Genomic DNA, 24,853 nt, shown 5'->3' on the forward strand with positions numbered 1-24,853 from the left:
TATCCATGTGCTATGGGGGACCTTTATAGCAGGAAGATTCATATGAAGAAGGGTGGAAGGCAATCATTCAAGTTATATAATGATGCTCCTTCTAGGCTCTAATGCTTCCACTCAACCTAAAGAACAAGTCCCACATGCCTCTTAGTAGGAGTTGAACACTGGAATCAAACAAGATTTTAATAATGTATGATTGCATATTTCCCCATATAACAGATCCATTCCGAAACTGTACCCATTGTTTACCCAACTCGACCTGGATTGTGTCAATTTGGAAATAAAATATTGGCTGTTAAGAAGACCCTTGTTGACCATAACAGGATATAAGCGTTCATAACAAAAAATGATGGTGTCATTTGCTCGAGCCATTGTGCAGCTTCTTTCTTCTCTAAGCTGCCCCAGAGTTTTGATCTCTCTCTCTCTATATATATATGTACTATATATATATATATAGAGAGAGAGAGAGAGAGAGAGATGGACTTGGCTACACTCGAGTAGATCTCCACTCAAATCGAGTCATATCTATATTTGAATTTATATAACCGAATAAGAGGCCTTCAAAATTGTTATGACGGCTATTACAATTTTGCGACTGGCGTTTTATTTTAGACCTTGAATAAGACTGACATGGCAAAGGTTTTCCTGGCTGTCCAATAGGCAGCTACTTATGATCACCAATCAACTAGGAATAGGAAAGAGAATCCATCCACAGAAAGGTAAGGGATAATTAATCAAGGTGATCTTTTGGGTCTGTGGTCCTTCCAAGAGATGGCATTTATGGGAAGATGAAGATACAAACTCCTAGGTTCCATCAAGAGTCATTGCCATTGGAGAACTTAACAACCCACTCTCAGGACCACCCCTCCAGAGTCATAGAAGGCCACATGCAGTGTTTTTAACACTAGAAGATCAGCTGAACCAGGCAGTTCAGTAGGCTTATATGGATTTTGGACCCCAACACTTGCAGTCTGGTTCAGATTATTAAATCTAGTAGTTCAGATCCACAATTCTGAACTACTGCAGTTGGTGAGCTTTGATGTTATTAGATCTAGTCGCATCCCTGCTCAACATTAGGTCTACGTTCAGGCCCCGATGGATTCCTAGGTCCTGGATTTCAGATATGAACACAGATTCAGATCGTGTCTGGTTTGGAGCCGCCATTTGCCACTCAATTGGAAAGCCAATAAAATCGAATAATGGGGCAGAAAGAACTGTCGGTCGAAGCATTTCAGCTGAAGGATTAACAGAAATTTATGATCTGCTGACGATTAAGGATGGAACTGCCAACAGTTCCTTAATTTTGAGTTAAGGAAGTGCACTCTGTTGCATGGCTGTGGTATGATACAACCGAATTGGGTCATCCTGGAGAACAGGAACCATGACATCATTCACAGACGCTTCAACTGTAATGAACCCAGAATCATATATGCATTTCTTTAATCTTCCATGACACATTTGTCTTCTGCCAGATGCAGTGGCCATACAAGTTATGGTCCACTGTTCTCACACCAAATTGTCGAAGATCAAAACCACTATTCATTAAGCTTTCAAGTAGTATGCAACCATTGATCTAAATAAACCATATCTTGAGATCTTTGAGAGGAGATCCTCAATGCCTCCAAAATCCATGGATGCTATGTCCTGGCTCTGGCTACCATGGCGAGGTCTACAACAACTACATGGACAACAGCAGTGGCTATCAAGTCTGCCATGCTTAGCAACAAAGAGTTTATTGACCATGTTCCCTAGCAAGGTCGGGATCGATCTTTTCCTCGGTTAGCCAAGGCGGCTTCATCTTCCTCCTTGGCCACTGCATGCGCCATCGATAGAGTTCATTGCAAACAACAGTATGACTCTCCCTTGTTCCACAGCATTGCTTCTGACTCCCCCTCCTTTGGCTCTGCTGGCTCTCCACCCTTCGAGCTGTGATGTTGATTATTCTCCGTAGTTTAATTACTATTCATAATTAAGCTATATGCCTATGTTCTATAAACAATCATCAAACAAGCTATTTGCTGTATATAAGTTCCATTACTTTCCTACTGCTCCCCTCTTTTGACAAACTTCCCACAATATGTAAAAGACACAGAAAATAAAATAGTTAGTCTGTTTTCAGATCCACTGCCTGCTAATATCATTCGTTCTCTTCTTTTAGATTGCTGCCGATTTCTGCGTTTGTTGTTCTCTTTTGAGATTTCTTATATATATAGGAAAGCTAATAGTGCAACCGACAAAATGGCATTTTATATAGCCAATCGTAGAGGTTCAACATTATTGGATTCTATGCCACATCTCTTTGATTCATTGTTAAATATTTTGTTTGCTGATTTCCATGAGTGTATTTATACTCCTTTAGCTTAATTTATCCGATTTACCCAAAAAAAATAGTTTGTTACACATTTAATATGTAACCCCAAAAAAATCATCAGTGAATCACTTTGCTCTGCCATGTGTAATAGATAAACTAATCAAGTGATCATTTGCCATGCACTTTAGGTCTATAATATTGCCTGATAAGAACAAGATGAACCCGGTTCATTTCTCACCGGCCTAACTCGAACTCAAAAAACGAGAACCTTCCAGATAGCAGGATAGCTGATAACCCTCATCTCACCATCTTAGAGAGTTGGACCAAATCCATCCATGCCTCGCTGGCAACCCCTCCTACACGTGCCACCCCTCACTGTCCCATGCCCTCACATGTGTCACCCCAGGAGTAAAACCAGCTTCTTTATAGCGTGGCCCCTATGACCTTTTCTCTCTCACTTCCCCTCCTCTCCCTTCCACCTCCCTCCCATGGCCTCCCAGAACCTCAAACACCGCCCCAGAGATGATCCCACCGCCCCGTCCACCACCACCACCACCACCACCAAAAATAGGAAGGCTCAAAAGCTGGCCATGGCCAAGCGAGGCGTCCGCTCGCTGGCCATCGCAATCGCCATACCTTTCATCCTCGCCGCCCTATCATCCTACGCCTCCTGCACCGCCGCCACCGCCATCGTCCCGAAGGCCTTCTGGCGCCCGCCGGTGTGGGCCATCCACTTGGCCTCTATCTCGACCTCCTGCCTCATGGGTCTCTCGGCCTGGCTCGTGTGGGCCGAGGGTGGCTTCCACTCCCAGGCCACCACCCTGCCCCTCTTCCTAGCCCAATTCTTATTGGGCCTGTTCTGGGGCCCACTGGTTTTTCGGCTCGGCGCCACCCGGGTGGGTCTGGTGGTCTGCATCATCCTCTTGGCCGCCCTCTTTGCTTGCTCTCGGAGCTCCCGCCGGGTGAATCCGATCGCCGGCAATCTCATGAAGCTATGCCTCGCCTGGGTCTCCTTCCTTGCAGTGTTCAACTATACGCTTGTGTGAAGTTTGGCTCTGTGTACACTCTTTGCTGGATCTTTTACACTTAGTTTTCATAGCTGATTAAAATGTATCAAGTGTCAGTGTTAATTCTGGAACTGCTACATTTCCTTTTTTAGTTGTAATTAGGGAACCTATAATGTGCACCAAAAATTGTCTTAAAAGGCATGTGATGCTGTGGACAGCTTAGCCATCAGCCAATATCTATAGATTGAATAGTTGATCATTCTTAATTTATCTTGAATGGTTATTTTATGAGACCATATTAACATAGTTTAAAAGTTTAGGCTCATGTTCTAATTAGGGTGGGTATGGACCTCAGCAAAATAGGGTCCACGTCAACTTAGTTACATCATACCAAAAAAAAAAAAAAATCTGAAGGAGATCTACTTGGCCTATCAAATGAATGGGATGAATCTGGAGATAAATCTTAGATCAGAAGCAGATTTTTTGTTCTTTTTTTTTTCCTGGAGAAAGAGAAGGAGAAGGGGAGGCGTATCTTGTATTGAGAGTTTTGGCTCTTTTGGCATCTAATTAGAAGCAGATTAGGATGAAATCTAGGTTAAGCTGGACCTTGGTGCCAAATACAATCAAAGAAATCAAAAAACAGTAGATCTCGGAGCGCACATACACGCTCCTCCCACATTATTAGTACAATCAAAGAAAGTCTTTTTGTGCATAAATTAGTACAGATTTATCCTGGTGGTAATTAATTCCGTACCTCCATTCATTTTATTTGTCATTTTATTTCCTTCCTTTCTTTTCTTTAGAAGGTAGACATCATCTTTCATCTATCAAACATGACCCTTTTTTTTTTATTCCCTTGTGCCCACAAATTGAGTACTTGCATGACCTCAGTGCTCAGAAGAGCAAGTCCTGGAGTAATCGAAAAGCTTTGAAGATCTTGTTCCAAATATCTTGCACTCTATCCTAAGCATTGTTTCTGATGATTTAATCACTTAAGGCAAGCAACAATGCATCTAAGATTCACTTGAACCATGGGAATACCATTGGCAACTATATTCTGTGTTGTTTATATACATTAACCTTATACGATGGGATTTATCCCCAAAAAAACAAAGTAACTGTAAATATAAATCAAACAAGCAAGCAAGGTGGCAAGCAAGCTAGCTAGCTAAATATGTCATTTAATTCCAAAGGAGTTTCACAATAATCCTGGAGCAAATTGAAGATGTTGCACTCAATAAAGATGGACAACTTTCGTTTCAAGAAACTAACCACTTTGCTGTGCTTGCAATAGAACGTTCCTTTTCTCTTTTTTTTGGCCAACTTGAAACCAACCACAACACCCATTCGTAGCTAACGTTGCGATTGCATGGGTCATTTGCAGCAATCCAAAGCCTTCTACCTGGAATCCAGGTTAAAATCAAATGCATTGGTGAGATAGATGTCCTTCCGTTAGCTTTAGCTGGGTGACTTGCAGAGCTTTCTTAGAGTTACGGAAGTCCTCCTTTGCTGACCAATTTCTTTCCCTTCCCACAGCTGATGCCCTGGTCTGCGGTTTATCTCATGCTTCCAGAGATAGCGTGCTTCCCCAGACATAAGAATTAAGGAGCCTGGACTCAATAAGATGGGAATCCTCGTTGAGGAAGTCTCTTCCCCTTGAAGCCCGGTGTGACCATCTCCGGCTTCGCATTGTATAAAATGCATCACACAAGCAGATTCTAAGGAGACAATGGCAATTCCATCCTCGAAGCGCATTAAATCTACATGCGCACATATTCCCTGCATAAATGAAAAGTATCAGATGTCTACCAGCAGAAATTGAAGGAAAACCAAAAAAAGGAGGAACCATTATTTTCTTCGATGATAAGATACAATTAGATTGACTTGTCGAGATGAAGTGAACAACAAGGACCCATTTGGTTCGCATGAAGAGGAGGAAGGAAAGTATGGTCAATGAGAATATGGAGAAATACTTTATATTTGGTTGGAGTTTTCAAAAGAGAGAAATGGTAAAGTAGCTTTTCTATGGGAATAAGATTTTATAGGAGATATGAAAATTAGGTTTTTTTTTTTTTTCTAAAAGTGCTTTTGAGCTTTTAGATAGAATGTGTTAAGATTTTTTTTCTTTATTTAAAGCATAATAAGTATTTTACATAATCTTTTCAGAAAAGTAAATGCTCAGCCAAACATAAGTTATTCTAGAATGTATCGCTTTTCCATGCTCACAAAATATTCCAAAATCATTTTTTCAGGCATCATATACTCAGATATCAGCTTTCCAAGAAAAATATTCTAATGAGAAAAAATTCTTCCCATAAATTAAACAAGACCAAAAGAATTTTAACTAAAAAATTATAAAGCAACTCCTGCAATTATAAGAGGATGGAGAAGGTCATCAAAACCTTTTCCTTGGGCTCGTAATCTTATGCACACAAACCTTAATGGGATGTGGATCAAGTCCAGTGGTTGTAAATCATATCAAGACGATAATTTCATGATATGCTAAGAAAGATATTTTCATTTTTTTTATCTGTTCTACAAACTTTCATGCACATTTATCAACAAAGATATCCCAGGTAGATCATGTCGTTCACTGGACTAGCTTTAGAATAAACACTCACAAGGAAAAACTGTAGCATTCTGCATTGATTTTGATCGAGGAAAGCTCTGTCCATCAAGTGATATGACACACAAAATTTCAGATAAGATCAGCATGAGGTTTCTCCAATGAAAACTTTTGCCACTTTTTCATCCTAAATGTATAGCTTAATCTCCTTAAGGTCAGATTGATTGGGATCATGGGCTGAGTAGGAATGTTCCTTAATACTGATTTTAGTAGAGTTCTGGAGCATGGCAGAACTTATACTTGAGGGCTTAAAATATCACGTGCACAAACACCAAGGTTGTAATAGCATATGAATGAAACAAATACAGCACTTACCTTCATGGGTTACCATAGATAACTTCAAGAAAATGTCCCAGTTAAGGGATCTACATGGACTTTGTGAAGGTTACTTTGGAAATGAATGGTAATCAGGGAAAAAAGAACAGAAACAAAAATCAGATCATCTAAAACTAGACTGCCAAAGTGTAAGAATAAAATTTGAAATCTGCAAAAGTACAATATGGAAGCTACAAGACCAGTCGTAAGTGCTGATGCTGAGATGTTAACCAAATATCATATACATATACAAGAAATTCATGCATAAATCAACGAGCAATTCCTTATCGAGATACATTAGGCTGTAGAGAAAAGTAGCAATGAGCAAGAACAATATAACATATCCTCACCCTGGAAGAAGAAATATAGACACATAAATGATCGTACTTTAGTAAACAACCAGATAATAACCCATGAACTCTGAAAGATAAAAGTACAAAGCCTTCTTAGAGAATGGCAAAACCTCATTATCAAAGGATTATTTAGAGAAACAAAAAATGCAAAATAACACAAAAGGAGTGTAAGTAGAAAGGAAATAATGGCCGCACCTCACCTGGTTCATATACATTTGAAATAAGTTGATCAAAAAGTGGTTCTCTCCACAACAAATCTAACGGCAAAGGACAAGTTTCTTCAGCATATTGATCTTCAAAAGTTGACTCTCTGCTTGCCTCAAAAGATACTTCACCAGAACAAACTGCCTCACGAACAAATCTAGTAAGTTCAGTTGCCCATTCCGGAAGGTCCCCAAATCTCATAGCCTATTAAAGAATTATAAGACAGAGAAGTTAGATTTACGAGGGAGAACTTATACAGATCAAGCAACCACAGTCCACTCATTGGTTATGTGATTTGCTTTAACTACATTATGCTCCTGACAAGATTATGACGACGTGTAAAATTTCAATGAAATAAAAGAAAAATATATAAAACTGAAATAAACTTTTGCAGGCCTATGAAGTTAAGCATGAAGAATTTCCAGAAAGATATATATGCACTAGCGTGCGCACATGCACCATGACATCTTAAAGTAGTGCTGCCATTAAAAAAAACAAAACAAAAAAAAAACTAGCTGCTATTTTGGGCATGATTGAAGTATGTCCTCCCTACAAACTACTCAGTATGATGGTGGTCCCTAAAGATCCCTAAGCTGAAGGCTCATTTTGGGATAAAAGAGCAACAACCGTTGTATCAATCAGGATGTTGGATATATAAATCTGCATAATAAGAAGCATTTGTACTCATCACCAGCAACTTCAACCAAAGTATAGACATTGACACAAATACACAATGACCAGCAGGTACCAAAACAACACAGTGCTAAACACTGAGGTGAAGGAAGCCAGTATATAGAAAGAGCTCCACCAGCAACATGTTATCAGCAAGAAAAGTAGTCTGGATGCAAATAAATGGCCTAATAATGCAGCAATTGAGAAAAAGCTCAAAAACAGATTCTTCTCACAAACTCTCTCTCTCTCTCTCTCAATTTCATTGCATCCTAGGGAATTTTCAAACTTACTTCCACATTTTGTCACTTTTTTTCACAGTTAAACTCCACAGCAACTATGTTACTTTGAGCAAAACAAAATGAAGCCCCAGAATGCAGAGATAATCACCAAAAACACAAATTCATAAACCACCAACAGCAGAAAGTGGAAAGCAACATAAAACTGCAAGAATGTCGTCAGGTAGAAAGACCAGCTAACTCTTGGCGATCAGTGGCAGTGACAGTGACAAGCAATTCTTTGATACCCCATACATGTTAACATATGCATGTGCGTAGAAGAAACAAAAACAAGTAGACGAATAACTTGGAAAAATGTAGACATGGCATAGAAATTGCACAAGTTAAGGACAAATTGATGAAGAACTCATTAAGATGATACAGTCATGTACAACATAGATGACCTGAGGAGGCCCCTATTGGGAAAGGCACTGACATTGCCAGAGGGTGATAAGGGAGAGGAAGGCCGCAACTAACATAAATGAAAGCTGTGAGACAAGACTAGAAGAACTTCTAATAACACCAAAGATTGCCCTTAATAAGAAGAACTTGGAGAGTAGATGCCAACGCCGAAGAGTTCGGATAATGCTTATTAGTTACAATATTTATCACAAGCATCCACAATTATCCAGATAATAGAAATAACAATCGAGTAAATTTCTACCAAGACATTGCTAACACTGAAGTAGAAATCAGTTAATTCAATGAATGGTAAACAGCACCTGATTATGCGAACCATCTGAGAACCACCCTTCTGCAACATAAAAAGAAGAACATGGAGATATTTCAGAGTTTTTCTTAAAAAAAGAAGAACTTTTTAAATTAATGCTGCAATCTTGGCTTCAAAATTATTCTTTTATTAATCATTAGTCAGCATTCGACAATAGGGTTAAACAAACAAAACGGTGGAAAATTAAAGGAAAAAAAAGCTATTAGTGGGAGTTCCACCTCGTTCGATCGCGGATAGAAGCAAAGATTGCTGCTTTATCGAAAGGAAGCCCCGGCACAGCCACAAACCCTTAATACCATTCACTGATTCCCAAATAGGCTTTTTCTGTGGCATTTACACGGATCGAATTCAACAAGAAGAAAGGGAGAAAGAGGGGCGGAGAGAGGGATAAGCGAGAGGGGAAAGGATTCACGAACCGAGAGGAAGGGATCTGCGGCCGAACGGGCTGGTCCCTCGTCGTCCGAGGATTCTCCGAACGCTTCTTCGAGCACGCGTCGCTGGATCTCGGTGTCGTCCTCTTCCATCGCCCCCCACCCTCCCCAACCCCCGGGGCCAACCCCGCAAACAAAAAGAGTAAGAGGACGAGGAGTTTAAATTAATACAATTGGGATACGTGGCATTTTTTTAATGGCCATAAATAAATGTACCATCCTTCCTTTTATTAAAAATAAGTCTACCTTCAACCATTCAGCAAAGCAGCAATCTTTTTCTTTTTTTATAGCGAGATGGTGAAACCAATCACAACATTTCATTAGTAAATGAAATAAGGAGAGACCTCAACTAAGTCAAAAAAGAAGCTCAAAAATAAAAAAATAAAAAAATAAATAAAAGAAGAAGGAGAAGAAGGGGCAAAAAGCTGCAAAATACCAAGCCAAGCGATCATACAATTTAATTATAGGCATGATCTCATCCGTCAATTCAATTTATAAACGATCCATTTTAAGCGGATTTGGATTTGATATAAATGGGTTTAGATAAAAAAAAATAGGTTAAATTGTCTAAACTTGTTTTTTAAATAGATTGGATTCGGACTTAAATTTTTGATCCGTTTAACTCATTTTGACCTATTTAATAATAGAGTTGGAACCTATTTAACCTGTTTGAAACCTGCTTAACTTGTTTGAAACCTGCTCAACCGATTTCTGATCTATTTAACCCAACCACTTAACCAGTTTAATCTGTTTAAATCAATTTAACTCGTTTAAAACCCGTTTAACCCATTTAACATATCTAATAAATGAGTTATGTAGGTCGAATCAAGTTACCTATTTAATAAATAGGTCGGATTTAGGTTGATGAATTTTTGACCGGCTCATATCTAGTCCGACCTGACCCAATTGCCACTCCTAAGTCTCATGCAGCCTCAACCAACAAGCAAAAAAAAATTTAAATAAAAATAAGTTACTAATTTAAATAGAGCCCAAAACATTTGATTCATTGACCACCATGTTGATTGATTAGGTCCGGTTGAAGCTCCTAATAATTTTTTTTTGGTACATGAAACTCTTTATTTTAAAATAGCTGTGAAGGACTTGATTCGGGCTAGGATAAAAGTTTGCGAAATGATTAGGTAGAACGTCTTCTGATTGAGTTGGCAAAGCCACTATTTATCAGATAATGGATATGAATGGCATGGTTTTCACCTTGGCCCTCCCCACTATTTTTGTTCAGCTATCCCACATCGCAGTCCTTCAAATATGTATGTATTGTTCCTTATTCAATTGAGATTAATAGTCTAAATGTTACACAAAGTGCCATTTTGTTGTTATAGAAGTCATTACAAAAGGATGGTATAGTGTATTTAGGAGTAATTGTGATAATCTTTATAATATTTATTGATTTTTTTTCTTCATTTGCATGCATATTATTGACTTACTTTTCTTTCCTTTTACTTGCGGTGGACAAAATCTTATTCATTTCTATGTGGCATGAAGAAAAGTGGTAAGATATACGGATCTATAAATAAGATAGAGATGATGTTTATAGAAAATTTAGAGCATGTATACAAATTTTTATGTCATTAGCTAGAAGATAATATTATTATTATACGTAGATACAACTATAGTCCCTAATACATATATAGTTTAGTTGGCCATTCATTATAAGTATATCAAGCAAAATCAAATATCAAACAATTTTATCTTATTTGGTTAATGTTAGATTTCATCGAAACCTATTTAAAATCCTTGACAAGAAATTTCAACTATGAGTGATAGTTAAATTGGTTGGTTATGAATCATGTAACTTCGCTATGAGAGAGAAAAAGAAGCTTGCAGTAAGATGGTGGTAATTTTTAGGAGGTTGGTTGGTATGTGTACTCTTGTAAAATTTTAAATTATGATAAAAAAGAAATAGTTATGAATTGAAGTCTAGCTAAAATATTATTATTGGATCCACTAATAACATAATATTTGATAAATTATATGAAATAGTTATTTATTGTGATGCAATGGAGTTACCTTACACCAAACAATTTTATCATATTTGGCTAATGTTAGATTTCATCGAAACCTATTTAAAATCCTTGACAAGAAATTCAAATATGAATGATAGTTAAATCGGTTGGTTATGAATCATGTAACTTCGCTATGATAGAGAAAAAGAAGCTTGTATCAAGGTGTTGGTAATTTTTAGGAGGTTGGTTGGTATGTATACTCTTATAAAATTTTAAATTATGATAAAAAAGAAATAGTTATGAATTGAAGTCAAGCTAAAATGTTATTATTGGATCCACTTATAACATAATATTTGATAAATTATATGAAATGGTTATTTATTGTGATTCAATGGAGTTACCTTAGACCAAATGATGCAATCAGTGGGGATCTTCAAGACTATCCTCATGTTGAAGGCATCGAGAAAGAGCTCACTCTTCATCGAGATGAAAATATTTTTATTTTCTTGCTTTTAGGAATCCTTCCCCATCCATCCATGTCACAACCCTCTCATCCCATGCCTTCCTTTTAAGGTACTTCATAAATTGCACAAGCAAACAATCCCGTGAAACTTTATGCGCCAAGAATATATAGTTTCGAAAATAAATGGATGGAAACATCGTAGAGTGGACTTTTACAAGAATCTACCACCTACATGCAACGCTAGCACATATAATTTTTTTTTTGGGTAGAATTGCAAATATAATTGTTATGTATGGAAAAGTGAAAGGTATAGTCAACAAAAGAACTATGATCAGCTTCCTTTAACCTATATGACACTTACATGTTTATAAGGAGCGAGCTATCTTGTTCACCTAAACTTTAAATCTACTTATGGAGTTGAAAGGCATGATCCTTGACTACTAGAAATTGTTGCAACTTCGAAAAAGTAGTGTGCAATATTTGATAATGATATAAAAAAGAAAGATTTGTTGTGCAACATATCTTAAAAATTTGACAAAACTTATATCTATGTAAGCTCCTAAAGGATATCATCAGAGAGGTAGTGTTGTAGATGCTTTAAGTAAACATATTACTTTACACAAGAAGATAGTCTATATGATAAATTTTGTTCATCAAAGGGCTAATCATTGATGATGGTCACCATTCATTTGATGATAAATGAAGTTACTTTTCATTGGATCATATGTAAAATGACTTTAAAACCAATATGTTTGAATAGGCAAAGATAACCTCATATGGATCTCTTTCCATGTCACAAGTGATTTGATCATGAATCTTCTTGTTGCTTTGGAGAAGATCAGAGTGAAGCCTTCAATTTGGGTCTTATCATGTGAAGGATTGCATTTATACAAGAGGACAAAAAATGAGATATCGCATTTAAAAAATGACAATCATTGTGGACCCTTTAATTATGTTGAGATTGATGCTCAATGTCCATGCACATTCAACCAAAGGTCCCAAGGCAAATTGTGATTATAAGTGATTTAGTTTATGATGCCCATTGAGATGAAAGCTCCACTAACTAGGTATTAGCTAGCATTTGTTGGCTTTATCTTAAATGCATCTTTGCCACAATTCTAGCAAAATAACTTTTCGCTGACCATCTAAATTTTGTCAAGAATATGACAACTTTTGAATAGCTAGTACTAATGTAGTAAAGATGGCAATATCATATTGTTATCTTAGTCATGTTTAAAGTTCTTACTTTATTCTATTTGCTTCTATCCCCATATTTACTCTTATTGACCTCTTATTAAGTATAATAATTTCTTATGTATCATTAATCCATTATTTAAACACACTATGTATGCATACATGACAAAGTAAAGGTTATCTAAAGTAATTAGGAAGGGAAGATCAATACTATGATAAAATCGATAGAGGTGATCATATGTCAGAGAGAGAGAGAGAGAGAGAGTGAGAGAGAGTCAAGGTTATTAAAGATGGTACTTAAAAAAATTATCCTCTTAGAAAATCAATGGAATTCATAATCACCTATATTTTTCAAAGTACACACAAATATTAAAAAAAAAATCCTTTAAATGAAGATAAGATAGATTTACAAGTTGCTGCCTCTTGTGCCTCTCTTTTGCATGACCATATATAAAACAGTAAAAATAAGTACATTGTTGTAGCATGGCAAATTATGAGAAATGGATGGGCTTCCTCTAAAAATTATCTAAAAAAAGTGAGTGTTTCTTGGAGAATGGAGGACTAATTAGATTTAATTATAGCCTGAGTAGATGGGTGGAGGTGGTGATGCATAACTTGTTCCACCAACCGGTGGGAGGATAAAGTCATCTTGCGGTGGTGGAACATTAGTGGGGGTGGGAGGAGGAGATAAAACTGTTGGCAGTGGTGAGAAAATAGGTGGAGGTGGAGAGAAAATAGGTGGTGGAGAAGCGATTAGAGGTGGAGGTGAGTGCACCGGTGGTGGGGGTGATTGCACTAGTGGCAGGGGAGATTGTACCGGTGGTGGTGAAGAAGTGACTGGAGGTGGAGGTGAGTGCACCGGTGGTGGGGGTGATTGCACCGGTGGCGGGGGAGATTGTACCGGTGGTGGTGGTGATGCTATTGGCGGTGGTGGTGAGTGGACTGGGGGTGGTGGAGAACGAACCATTGGTGGAGGTGGTGAGGAAATTGGAGGGGGTGGCGAGAAGACTGGTGGAGGTGGTGAGTGGACTGGAGGCGGCGGCGAATAAACTGGAGGAGGTGGCGAATAGACTGGAGGAGGTGGGGAGTGAATAACTGGTGGAGGTGGTGAGATCGTTGGAGGAGGTGGCAAGGAAGTTGGAGGAGGTGGGAAGAAGATTGGAGGAGGTGGAGATTGGACTATTGGAGAGGGTGGTGATTGTGTTGGAGGCTGGGAGTACATTGGCGGGGGTGGTGAGCTTACTGGAGTTGGAGATGGAGAAAATTGAAATGGTGGTGGTGGTGAGTGGACACGTGTTTCAGGTGTCTCCTTATGATGTGGTGGAGGTGGTGAGAACACCAAAGGTGATGGTGGAGGAGAATTTACTGGAGTCGCAGGGGCATCACTTGGTAATAGAGGTGGAGTTGAGTACACCGGAGATGGTAAGGGTCGTGATTGAATTGGTGGTGGCGAGCGAACAGGAGGATGCACTTGTGTAATTGGCTTTGGAGATGGTTTTGGAGATGGCGATGGCTTCACGGGCTTTGGAGATGGCGATGGCTTTACCGGCCTTGGAGATGGCGATGGCTGCACCGGCCTTGAAGATGGCGATAGCTTCACCGGCCTTGGAGATGGCGATGGCTTCACTGATCTTGGAGATGGGGATGGCTTCACTAGCCTTGGAGATGGCGATGACTTTGAAGGGCTAGAAGAAGCTCTACACTTGGATCGGCTGCAATTGATAGGACGATTTACAATCGGTGTACACATCCTTGCTGACTTTTGCTTTGGCCTCTCTGAAAGGCAATTGTTGATGTCATCAAACACAACCATTAACCTTGAACCTGGCATGCACTCTTTGGCCTCACCCTTGAAAAAGTTATACGAGAATGTGAAATTGACGAGGCTTGATAGCCGACAAAGACTCTCTGGCACGACACCGGTGAGTATGTTATGTGACAAATCCAACTCCTCAACCTTCATCAACCTAGCAAAGCTCTTCGGCAACACCCCAATTAATGAGTTCCAGCTAGAATCAAATACTGTTACATTGCCCAATGATCCAATCTCCCATGGTAAGCAGCCAACGAGCCCATTGTTCATCAAGATCATTTCATTGAGAGTAGCTCCCATTCTTCCAACGCTAGTTGGAATACACCCTTCAAGCTTGTTGTTGGCAAGGACGATGACAGAGGCCGTTGAGTTACCAAAGTTTTCAGGGATGTGAGAATTGAAGCGGTTATCATTGAGGAAGATGGCATCAAGCTCCTTATCGAATAGCTCAGGTGGAAGGGGGCCCTCGAAGTCATTGAACCGGAGATCAAGGTATTTGAGATTGGGTAGGCCAATGATAACCATCGGGAAGGATCCGACAAAGCGATTATTACTAACATCAAGCTCATGAAGGAGAGTGAGGTGGGAGAAGCTCCTGGGAATGATGCCGCAGAAGCGGTTAGAGTTAATATGGAAGACGGCAATGTCAGTGAGGAGGCCAAGCTCGACAGGAAGATAGCCAGCTATGTCGGCGTTGTTGAGGTCGACACCGGCAACAACAGTGATATTTGGATCATTCAGAGCCTGAGAGCAAAAGACGCCATTATAGGTGCACACTTCGGGGCCGACCCAATTGCCGGTGAAGTTAAGGGGGTCGGAGTAGATGGCATGCTTCCATGCTTGGAGGGCGATATAGGCACGACGAAGGTGAGGGTTGGCGAAGCGGATGCCAATCTTGATGTCGAACTCAAAGTCGTCGGGGAGGTCCCCATTCTCTGAAAGGGCAAGCAGCTGGCGGTGGGCAATGAAGGAAGCTTCGACATCAGAGAGGGCCAAGGATGGAAGGATAAGGGATAAGGAGAAAAGAAGGAGAAAGAGGAGGGGTATGGCGCAGCCAAAGGCCTCCATGTTAGGTAGTTCAAGGAGGAGCACCACCCTTGGAGAGCCCAAGGCTGCTTAAAGGGGATCGGGTGGGAGGGGAGGGATGGGTTGTTATAGAGGGGGAAACCATGGATGTTTGTGGATGGTAGGCCTCATTTGGAGGTAGAGTTTGTTTGTTTTGGTTGGTTTGATTTAGCGGATTAAAATGGAACATGTAGAAATGACAACACGAAAAACAGAAGCATAAGAATTTCCATAAATTGATGTGCGTCGAATGGGTAAAATGGATGGATGTACACCACTTTCGGATGTCCACGAGATTGTCATGCGTGCAGCCACATCACCTCGGTAGATAAGTTTGGTCTCCACCCTCTTGCAACCATACCTTGCTCACAATCTAATGAATCTCCTTTGCTTACTCTAAAGTAGGTAGAACATAGACTTAAAGATTTCTTTTTAATTTTATTTTTTAGATGAGTGTTGGAGAAAGGATGAAAAGCTGTGACTTTTAAAAGGTTACATGATTATTTATTTCAAGCGATCCTTGAGAAACCTAGCCAACATATATATATACTGACTGCCACCCGAAACTTATGGAGAGTTAGAGCTTATTATTTATCATGTATAGTTCTTAGCGTTAGCAATTGATATATGGCAAGAGTAAACAATTTTAATGAGGATAAACAAACTCCTAATAAAATGCCTAGGTTAGATCTCAAAGAACACTATACTCTAATCATACAAGTGCACCACTATATTTGTTTCTTGGGCATATCTGCCCCTTAATTTACCATTATATGATTGTTCCACACAATTTGAGTTTTTTATTCACAATTCCATCAATATAGATAATTAAATTTTATCTAATTTTGAGAGATATAGATGGGTTATTTTTAGCCGACGAGCCTTAGACCAATCGATTGGTATTATCATCTCTAGTGGAGAGGATAGAGATTTGATGTCGGCAGCCCAATTGTACTTGCTCAAAAAAGAAGTACAAAAAAATGAAATAAGAGCATCTCAAACATCTTTTCATAGTCATGCATGATGGGACCTCAAAGAGTGCATGTGGCATATGATCAAAACAAAGTGAAGTATGGTGGCTTGTCATCTGTGGCGTGAAGTGTGAGCCCTCGCATGCACTTTATAGTTATGCTATGTATCTCAATGTGTTATTTGTAGTTGGCGTTGTTTCATGCAATTTAAAAGATGCTATGTTTGTTGGACTTAATTTATTTCCTCTTTGAGCATGAGGGTAAGATCATAATCAAATTTGTGATACAAGCTATTGGCTTGTCTAACTTCGATCAGGTTCAACAATATGTGCTGCTAGACTGCAGTTAGGATTAGAACTTGCATGAGGATAAAAGCTGAGATTATAATGCTACTGTTGTAGAAGATATGTAACACATTCAAATTTCAACTCAATTTCAAATTTTAATGTTCAAATCTGATAATACCTTTTGTTGCCATGCATGCAAAATGAGTTTGCATTTAAGAAATGTGACATTCATCTAGAATCCTAAATTCGACATTGAGAATAATCTTGAAATTTGACTGTTGCTGCCGCCGCTCCTCCTGCTACTACTGGTACTTCTACTGCTTCTCCTCCTGCTCCTATTGCTACTATTGCTGCTACTACTACTATGGTACCTTAATTACTACTACTACTACTATGATACCTTATTTTATACTACTACTACTACTAGTGATACCTTAATTTTTTTTAGTTACCCTTTATTGTTTACAATGTAAAGATCTTGTTGTTTTCTCAGGCACCCGAACTGCATTTAGAGATCCAAAGGCAGATGGCTAACCAACAATCTGCAGCTGAGGATCTTCGATGTGAATTGTGGAAGGTAAAATTCTTACGATCTCCTTGATAAAGGTAGACAGGATAAATTGCCACAAATAAGCTTCATTATTTCACTCCATTCCTTAGCAAATGCTTATGACTTCTTACATGGGCTTTTATCCTTTCACCTACTATGTTTCACATTCACAGTATTGTGTGGTTAATTAATTGACAATCTATTATTGCTAACAAGATGCTTATGTTGATTTGGTGATTGTTGCTGCTCTGTTAGGCTCTGTTTTATTCATGAAATGAGTCAATATCTTGGGACAAAGTTCATGGGCTCTGGTCTCCCACATTACAAATACTGCCATTAAATCTAGTGCCTTTTGTTTTTGTATTTGTACCTGTTTCTGCTCATGTAGCCAAGCTTCATTGTCAAGTGTTGTTTTAACTCGATATGTCGCTTGCTTTTATCATTTTAATGTCTATTTTTACTTTTGAAAGAAATTTTAGTTCAAAACATATGATCAATGAAAAGGATCTTGTGAGAAAACTCTTCATTATGTTTTAGCTAAATTCATTTGCAGCCTAGATTTGTTAAATGAGATGGGTATCATGTACTCTACTGTTGCTAATTATAGAACTTCTGTATGCTAGATGCTGTAGTGGATATTTTAGTATCTGGCAATAATATTGGCTCTTTTTACTGATAGTACATCGTCTCCTCAAAATTTTTAAATCCCGTCTTCTTGACTCTTTGGAGGTCTGCAATAGATAAGAGTGTCTGAGTTCCTTACCAGTAGAAGAATTCTTATGTAGCTGCTCATTTCTTAGGTGCTTTATAGAGCACATTTGACTCTGTGAATGCATATTCGAGCTGATCATAAGCCTCTATGTCTCCCCTTACACATAAATTTCCTCGACTTTTTAGGAGAGAGTTTAATTTGACTTTTAACCTCAGAAGTCAGAACTATAGTTGGATATTCATTAACTGCATTAAGATACTGTAATGTCAAAAATTTGATAAGAACGTGTATATATATATATATATATATATATATTGTCAGATTAGTTAGAATTCAAGCTTTATTGTTCATTGGTTTATTTGTATGTGTAGTATATTCATAGGGTCATTCTCTGCATAAGGATCTTCCATAATGTATGCAGTTGCAAGTGATGTTTTCTAACCTTTCCACAACAAGTTTCTGAAAGGTTCTGCACATCACCACTGTTGTGAAAGAGGTTTGGAGGTTTGGAGATTTGACATGTAAAGTGTACTTTGAGTCTCCAATTAATAATGACCTTGAATTGAATTAGTTTGTCAAAAAAATAAAATAATTGATGGTCCTGTGATTCATGAATAATAAATGCCTCATTCTCCAATGTCCCCACAAGCATATACACCTAGAATGAATCATCATGATTCCTTTTTTCAATCTAGTACTTTGTAGCTGAGTCTCTAGCTTTAGCATGAAATGCATGCTCCTTGATATGTATCAACTTAGAAGCCATAGATTACTCTGTCTCAAAGTCTGCGTGCTATACTTAATGGGATTATGTATCATAATAATGGACTTATAGGACCCAAAATATGGCTAAGTTTGCTATCTAGTAGTAGTCATGTCTTCGATTTTAGTATGTAGCCTCAAGTTGCTTCACTGCAACTTAATGGCATTATGTATCAAAATAATTGAGTTATAGGATGCAAAAGATGACTAAGTTTGCTATCTAGTAGTAGTCATGCCTTTCATTTTAGTATCTAGTCAGGAGTTGCTTTACTGCAATGTGTATTTTAGGTGTTACTTAGCAGAAACACAAGGCAAATTCTTGAGAGTTCTTAGTTGAGGCATATTTATAACAGTCAGCACTGCACAGGGTGGAAATTTTTCAGGTAAACAAGGGTTCTCTTTCTATGGAGAAGGGTATACTGCTGAACCTTGGGTGTCATTTCAGAACTTCAACAAGATCCTTAATTTCCCTTTGTCAATCCGGGGCAATACGAGTGGCATAAGCTATTTCTTAGAAACGGGCTTTCGATAAGCAATTGGAGGACTACCGATTGGCTGATTGACCCCGGGAGTCAAGAATCTTGTGCACATAATGTTATTGTAAGGGTGATTCCATGTCATTATTTATTTGGTCCAAGAAGTGATGCAGCTTGTAAAAAAAAGAAATTTGTTCTTCTATTGGATGTTGTAGCAAGTTTAAGTTAAGGCTTCTAAGGTGTAACAACTATTGCCAAAACTGGAACATCTGGTATATCATGTGAATTTTTTCTTATTTATCTTGATTTGTAGCAAATGAACTACTCCAAAAGATTGCCTATCTTTCCCCTCTGTACTCTCATTGAAAAAAAACATGTGCCCAAAGCAATTGCTCCTAAAATAATGTAATGCTATGTCTAGACTCCTTCTATAATGATTATCACAAATTTATGCACTCCTGATAATGTGATGAATTGCTACTAAAATAATGTGATCCTCTAAAATAATTCTAATCAGTATACTTCCAGCTGCTAACCACCGAGACGAGCTTATGATGAATGAAGACCATACGAAGAAGGTGAGCTGATTGGTGTGGTGCATGCAGTCCTTGATTTGCCCATGATTTAATTTGCCTAGGATTTGGAACAAAAATCATATGGGGCAGGCTTCTTGTTTTGCCAAGTTTTTTTTGAGTGTATGATCTTAAAAAAAAAAAACCCAAAAGTCATAGATTTCTTCTACTTACCGAGTCGTTAATTTTGTAATTAAAAAAATAATAAAATAATAAAATTGCAATACATACTACATGGTTAAGACATCAAATAAATTAGTTATATAGCAATACAGTATACACATCTAGATATATCGGCACACAATTTTTAGAACATAGTGTTCAGCAGTACACAGTACACGATCAGATGATACATTTAGCAAATTAGTCATATAGCAACCCAATATATACTTCCAAGCAAATCAATACATAATTTCAAGAAATATCATATTCACTAATACGTACTATATAGGATATACATTCGTTAATTTTCTGATACATACTGCAAGCTTATTTGATGCACATCTAGTAATGATCTAATACACACTTGTAGATAAATCGATACATAGTTTTCAAAATATATATTTTTAGTAATATACACTATATGGTCAGATGCACACCAAGTAATTAATCATCTCACATTTATTTATTTTTTAACATTATGAGATTAATAGGCTCCATTAGTAATAGAAGTCTCATTCTTATTTGATTTTTTTTTTTTAAGGTAGGCACTGTTGAAAATAGGGCAAAATAAAAGCTCCGCTCATAAAATATTCTATAGTACCCTCCAATGTGATTTTTTTTTTCTAGAATTTGTGCCGTTTGGTGGACCATGGAAGAAGAAATTATTATATATATTGTATGCACGTGCATGCACCCAATAATAGCCGTTGATTTCTTTTTTTGGTAAAAAAGCCGTTGATTTTTATGGCCTCATGCATTCAGCTTGTATGGCAAAATGCTGGTATACGCAATAATTTCGCCTCAGAAAGAAACCTCCTCCGAACGACACCTCCAGCTGCCCACCGGACCTTCACTCCCCATCTGACACGTGTCATATACGATCTTACGGTGGGAAACCTCAAGGAGCCCCCCTTCCCTGCCCGTCCCCATTCGTCACACTTCTACGCGTCCCCTCAACAGATGGACGGATGATGATCTCCCCTTGGAAAACCAGACGGTTGATCTTATGTCCGTATAGAAATATCTTTACGGTCATGGAATCATCCAAGGTCCGCATAAGAATTCAAATGAAGTTAAATTATAATCCTTCGCCTCGAAGTGTCAAACCGTCCGCCAAATGGAGACGCGACGCGCACGGCTGCTAACCGCGACCGTCCGATCGGAGATCGCATCCGACGGCCAACAGATTGCCTCGCCTATAAGAAACGCCTACCCACCTCCTCCTTTTCCGCCGTCCCCAAACAAGGATCTGGAACGATTCTAGCGTCTTCCTTCTATTTCCCAATTTCTTCCCCAAAGATCGCATCTTTGCCAGGGTTTTTCCTCTCTTCCTTTGATATCGACGCGAAAATGGCCGAATCCAACGTCCAACCGGATCAGATTGTGAGAACTCCGCCCCGATTTGATTTTCTTTTGATTTCTTTGGGAATTTTTAGGGATTTGTTTTGTTGATGGGTTGTTGGGTATTGAATTTCTAGAGATCGGAGGTGGAGGAGGAGGAGCAGAGGCTGAGGTACCTGGAGTTGGTGCACGTGGCGGCGCTGCAAGCGGTGGGGTGCGTGGCGACGGTGTACGAGTACGCGAGGGAGAGAGCGGGGCCGCTGAAGCCCGGCGTCCAGACGGTGGAGGGCACGGTCAAGACCGTCGTCGGCCCCGTCTACGATAAGTTCCACGACGCCCCCTTCGAGCTCCTCAAGTTCGTCGATCGCAAGGTCCGTATCCCTCATTGTTATTAGCATTTTTTGTATGAATCGAGTTCAGGTAACATTAATGCTATTATTTTGGTTGGGATTGTGTGTGTGCCGCGGGATCACAGGTGGGGGAATCGGTTCAGGAGCTGGAGCGTCACGTCCCGTCGGCGGTGAAGTCCGTGGCGGGCGAGGTGCAGCGTGCCGGCGTGGTCGGGACGGCGGCCGGCCTCGCCCGGGCGGCCCGCTCGCGGTACGAGCCGGCGGCCGAGCGGTGCGCGGTGTCGGCCTGGCGGTCGCTGAACCGGCTCCCGCTCTTCCCCCAGGTGGCTCAGCGGGCCGTGGTCCCCGCGGCGGCCCACCTCTCCGAGAGCTACAACCGCGCGGTCTGCTACTCCGCGGAGAAGGGCTACGCCGTGTCCGCCTACCTCCCCCTCGTCCCCACCGACCGCATCGCCAAGGTCTTTGCCGCCGACGGTGAGTCTGCCGCCGCCGCTCCTGCGACTCCGCCCGAGAGGGAGATCACCGTGCAGTAAAGTGAAATTGGACGGTTGTGATCGATCTTGTTGGTCTCAATTTCCAGTACTACTAGTTGGATGGATGATGATGATGGTGTTGGTTAATAATATTTCCTGTGGTACATATCGCATACATTGCGAAGGTTGCGTGGTTTGTGTAGTTGCGGGCGATGTTTTATTACCGCATTGTGTGTTTATGAACAGCTGCTAGTTTATGTTTGCTTTTATAGAAGCTTGGTTTTTTTTTTTTTTTTTGCTAAAATTATAAAAGCTTGCTTTCTTTTGGCATATGATACATTCGAATTGCATCTAATGGTGTTAATAGACCTGCGATATAATGTTAGTGAAGAGATTTATTAACTTCGAGAAGGTGGTAATTTGTCAAGCTAGTACTTTAGATCTTGAATAGGGTTAGAAGATATCTAGCAAACTATCTCTTGTAGGGATCTAGGTGTCTAATAATTTTTGAAAATTATTTATCTGATTATGTACCATGTTTGGTTGATGGAAGAATTATTTTGAAAAATACTATTGAAAAAAAAAGGCTATCATATTTGGTTGAGGTAATCTTGTATGAGGACATTATTAATTTTTTTCCATCTATTTGTTGGCCATTGATAATATTGGCTAATAAAAGTAAAATAATTATACATATATTAAAAAATATGTTTTTATTATAAATAAATTTTAGCATATTTTAGTATATAAATAAATATATTAATTATTAATAAATTTTATGTTAGATTTATTTGGTAATTAATAAATATTTATTAATTATGTATTAATAATTATTATTTATTAACAAATATACTAATAGATTAAATATATTATTATTTATAAATATTATTAAATAATATATTAATATATTTAAATATATTGATATAATATTAATATAATATAAGTGAGGGTATTTTTGTAAAAAAAATATTGATAGTATTTGTTTTACTTTTTCTTTCAGAAAAATGAATATAAAATATTGGAATCCATCATTTATTTTACTTTTTTATTTACTTTTATACTAAATATAGTAATCTTACGTAAAATTTATTTTTTGATAATAGATTATGTCTAACCAAATGGGTCTTTAGATATTTATAGCTCAAATCATGTGTAGTGGTTATTTTGCGTTCGAGCGTTTTATGTTTTATACATCAAACCAATGCCTTTTGTTATGTTCTTTCCTTGGTGTTTAAGCACATACATTGTGCATGAATAACTTCTTGTCCGGTCGCATGACTTGTAGCATAGTAAATGTGTTATATGCACTGTCGAAAGCTTGTTGAATTATTTTTCGAAGCATACAAATCTCAGCAACTATTTAATCATTGCTGACTTAGTTTGTGAGTTTTTTAATGCCTTGTTGAATTGTTTATTAGTATGTTAAAAAAAAACATTATACATTACATATGTATATATTTCTGGTGTTTTTTTCTCTCTTGCATATTCATCTTTGCTCCCCCATGCTTGTTTGTCTATTGTTTAATATTTTGTGTGTGATGAAAAACTAATTTCATCATTATTCATTAGTATTGCTATATTTTTATAAAATAAACTATGACATTAGATTCAAATCTTAGAATTGTTCACTAAGCTCAAAGTTTATATTCGAGCTTGTTTATTCCGCTATTTCACGGTTGGTCATGTGTGCATTTTTGTCTTATGCGGTTATACCATGAAGTGTTTAGAAGAGAGTCAATTCAAGCATCCTAGACACCAATAGCAATAGTCCCTAGAAGATTTAGGTTATGTTTGAGATTGCTATTGGCAATAATTTTTTTTAAAAATAGAGCTTTTGGAAGTAGAATTTTTATAAAAAGCTATTAATTATTTGGTAACTACATTTTTAAAGTGCTTTGAAACTTTAACATATGTTTGAAAACAAAAATGTGAAAGTAATTTTGATATGATAAAATGACAATAAAAGATATTGCATAGTAGAATATAATACAATATAATATTACATATTAAAATATTATTATTCTGTATAGTATTATTATAATATAGCATAATATAATATTGAATACTATAACATAATAATATAATATAATATAATAGATTAAAATTTAATCTAATAATAGATTATAATATAATAGATTATATTGTAGAATAATAATATTATATTATTATTAAATATTATTATATTAGATTGTATTATTGTAATATAATAATAATATTATATTATACATTTATATTATTATAATATAATCATCTAATACAATAATATAATGTAATATAATCTGATATATTATCTTGTTATATTATTAATAGTATATTATAATAATAATATTATAAAATTATATTATATTATCATAAAATAACTATTATTATGATAATAATACTATGATTGCAATGATATGTTATATTATGCTTACGATATAATATAATATAATATTTTTATTAATTTTACTATTATTATATTATATTTATAATAATATAATATGATATAATATAATATAATATAGGATCCAATCATGAGATTTGTTGGTGGGCATTTTGGTTATTAGAAAAATTAAACAACTTCTCGATATTGACCGGAAAACATTTTAGGAGAAGCTCCAAAATATAGCTTTTTTCAAATAGACATTTTTAGCTTTCTGACAAAACTAAAATAGCTTTTCGATTTTTTACTAAATATTACTATACGATCCAAAAATGCTTTCAGAGGGATAGAAAGCTTTGCCGAACGAGGCCTTAGTCATGGCTATGAAGAAAAAAGGTACACAAATAAAGAAGGGAGA

General features: G+C 37.7%; 4 protein-coding genes across 5 annotated transcripts; 2 read left to right on the forward strand and 2 right to left on the reverse strand.

Moving 5' to 3' along the window:
* Positions 1-2,430: 2,430 nt before the first annotated feature.
* On the forward strand, positions 2,431-3,578 carry LOC103715093 (translocator protein homolog). The gene has a single exon (XM_008802615.3). The coding sequence runs from the start codon at positions 2,794-2,796 to the stop codon at positions 3,349-3,351; it is 558 nt and encodes a 185-aa protein (XP_008800837.2). The 5' UTR covers positions 2,431-2,793; the 3' UTR covers positions 3,352-3,578.
* Positions 3,579-4,461: 883 nt separating this feature from the next.
* On the reverse strand, positions 4,462-9,034 carry LOC103715092 (alkylated DNA repair protein alkB homolog 8). 2 transcript variants are annotated; one of them, XM_008802614.3, is made up of 5 exons: positions 8,904-9,034; positions 8,706-8,811; positions 8,480-8,511; positions 6,807-7,014; positions 4,462-5,091 (listed from the first exon to the last, which is right to left on the reverse strand). In XM_008802614.3, the coding sequence occupies exons 1-5, from the start codon at positions 9,009-9,011 to the stop codon at positions 4,874-4,876; spliced, it is 672 nt and encodes a 223-aa protein (XP_008800836.2). In that variant the 5' UTR covers positions 9,012-9,034; the 3' UTR covers positions 4,462-4,873. The 2 variants fall into 2 exon arrangements, with proteins under 2 accessions (XP_008800836.2, XP_008800834.2); XM_008802612.3 differs by having other exon boundaries at positions 6,802-7,014.
* Positions 9,035-12,910: 3,876 nt separating this feature from the next.
* LOC103715091 (pollen-specific leucine-rich repeat extensin-like protein 3) lies at positions 12,911-15,453 on the reverse strand. The gene has a single exon (XM_008802611.3). The coding sequence runs from the start codon at positions 15,418-15,420 to the stop codon at positions 13,111-13,113; it is 2,310 nt and encodes a 769-aa protein (XP_008800833.2). The 5' UTR covers positions 15,421-15,453; the 3' UTR covers positions 12,911-13,110.
* Positions 15,454-21,038: 5,585 nt separating this feature from the next.
* Positions 21,039-22,364, forward strand: LOC103715090 (stress-related protein-like). Its single transcript, XM_008802610.4, has 3 exons — positions 21,039-21,292; positions 21,388-21,621; positions 21,726-22,364. Exons 1-3 carry the CDS (start codon positions 21,260-21,262, stop codon positions 22,131-22,133), a joined length of 675 nt encoding a protein of 224 aa, XP_008800832.2. The 5' UTR covers positions 21,039-21,259; the 3' UTR covers positions 22,134-22,364.
* Positions 22,365-24,853: the final 2,489 nt, after the last annotated feature.

This window comes from Phoenix dactylifera, unplaced genomic scaffold, assembly GCF_009389715.1.
Source record: "Phoenix dactylifera cultivar Barhee BC4 unplaced genomic scaffold, palm_55x_up_171113_PBpolish2nd_filt_p 000077F, whole genome shotgun sequence".
NCBI classification, from domain to species: Eukaryota; Viridiplantae; Streptophyta; class Magnoliopsida; order Arecales; family Arecaceae; genus Phoenix; species Phoenix dactylifera.

What these genes read in the sequence shown, in the direction of transcription:
- LOC103715093 (XM_008802615.3), top strand. Translation starts at nt 2,794, where the DNA reads ATGGCCTCCCAGAACCTCAAACACCGCCCCAGAGATGATCCCACCGCC.
- LOC103715090 (XM_008802610.4), top strand. Translation starts at nt 21,260, where the DNA reads ATGGCCGAATCCAACGTCCAACCGGATCAGATT. An exon ending in ACGTCCAACCGGATCAGATT is followed by an intron (nt 21,293 to 21,387) that starts GTGAGAACTCCG and finishes TTGAATTTCTAG; the next exon opens with AGATCGGAGGTGGAGGAGGA. An exon ending in TCAAGTTCGTCGATCGCAAG is followed by an intron (nt 21,622 to 21,725) that starts GTCCGTATCCCT and finishes GCGGGATCACAG; the next exon opens with GTGGGGGAATCGGTTCAGGA.
- LOC103715092 (XM_008802612.3), bottom strand. Translation starts at nt 9,011, where the DNA reads ATGGAAGAGGACGACACCGAGATCCAGCGACGCGTGCTCGAAGAAGCG. An exon ending in CCGCAGATCCCTTCCTCTCG is followed by an intron (nt 8,812 to 8,903) that starts GTTCGTGAATCC and finishes TAAATGCCACAG; the next exon opens with AAAAAGCCTATTTGGGAATC. An exon ending in TCTATCCGCGATCGAACGAG is followed by an intron (nt 8,512 to 8,705) that starts GTGGAACTCCCA and finishes TTTATGTTGCAG; the next exon opens with AAGGGTGGTTCTCAGATGGT.
- LOC103715091 (XM_008802611.3), bottom strand. Translation starts at nt 15,420, where the DNA reads ATGGAGGCCTTTGGCTGCGCCATACCCCTCCTCTTTCTCCTTCTTTTC.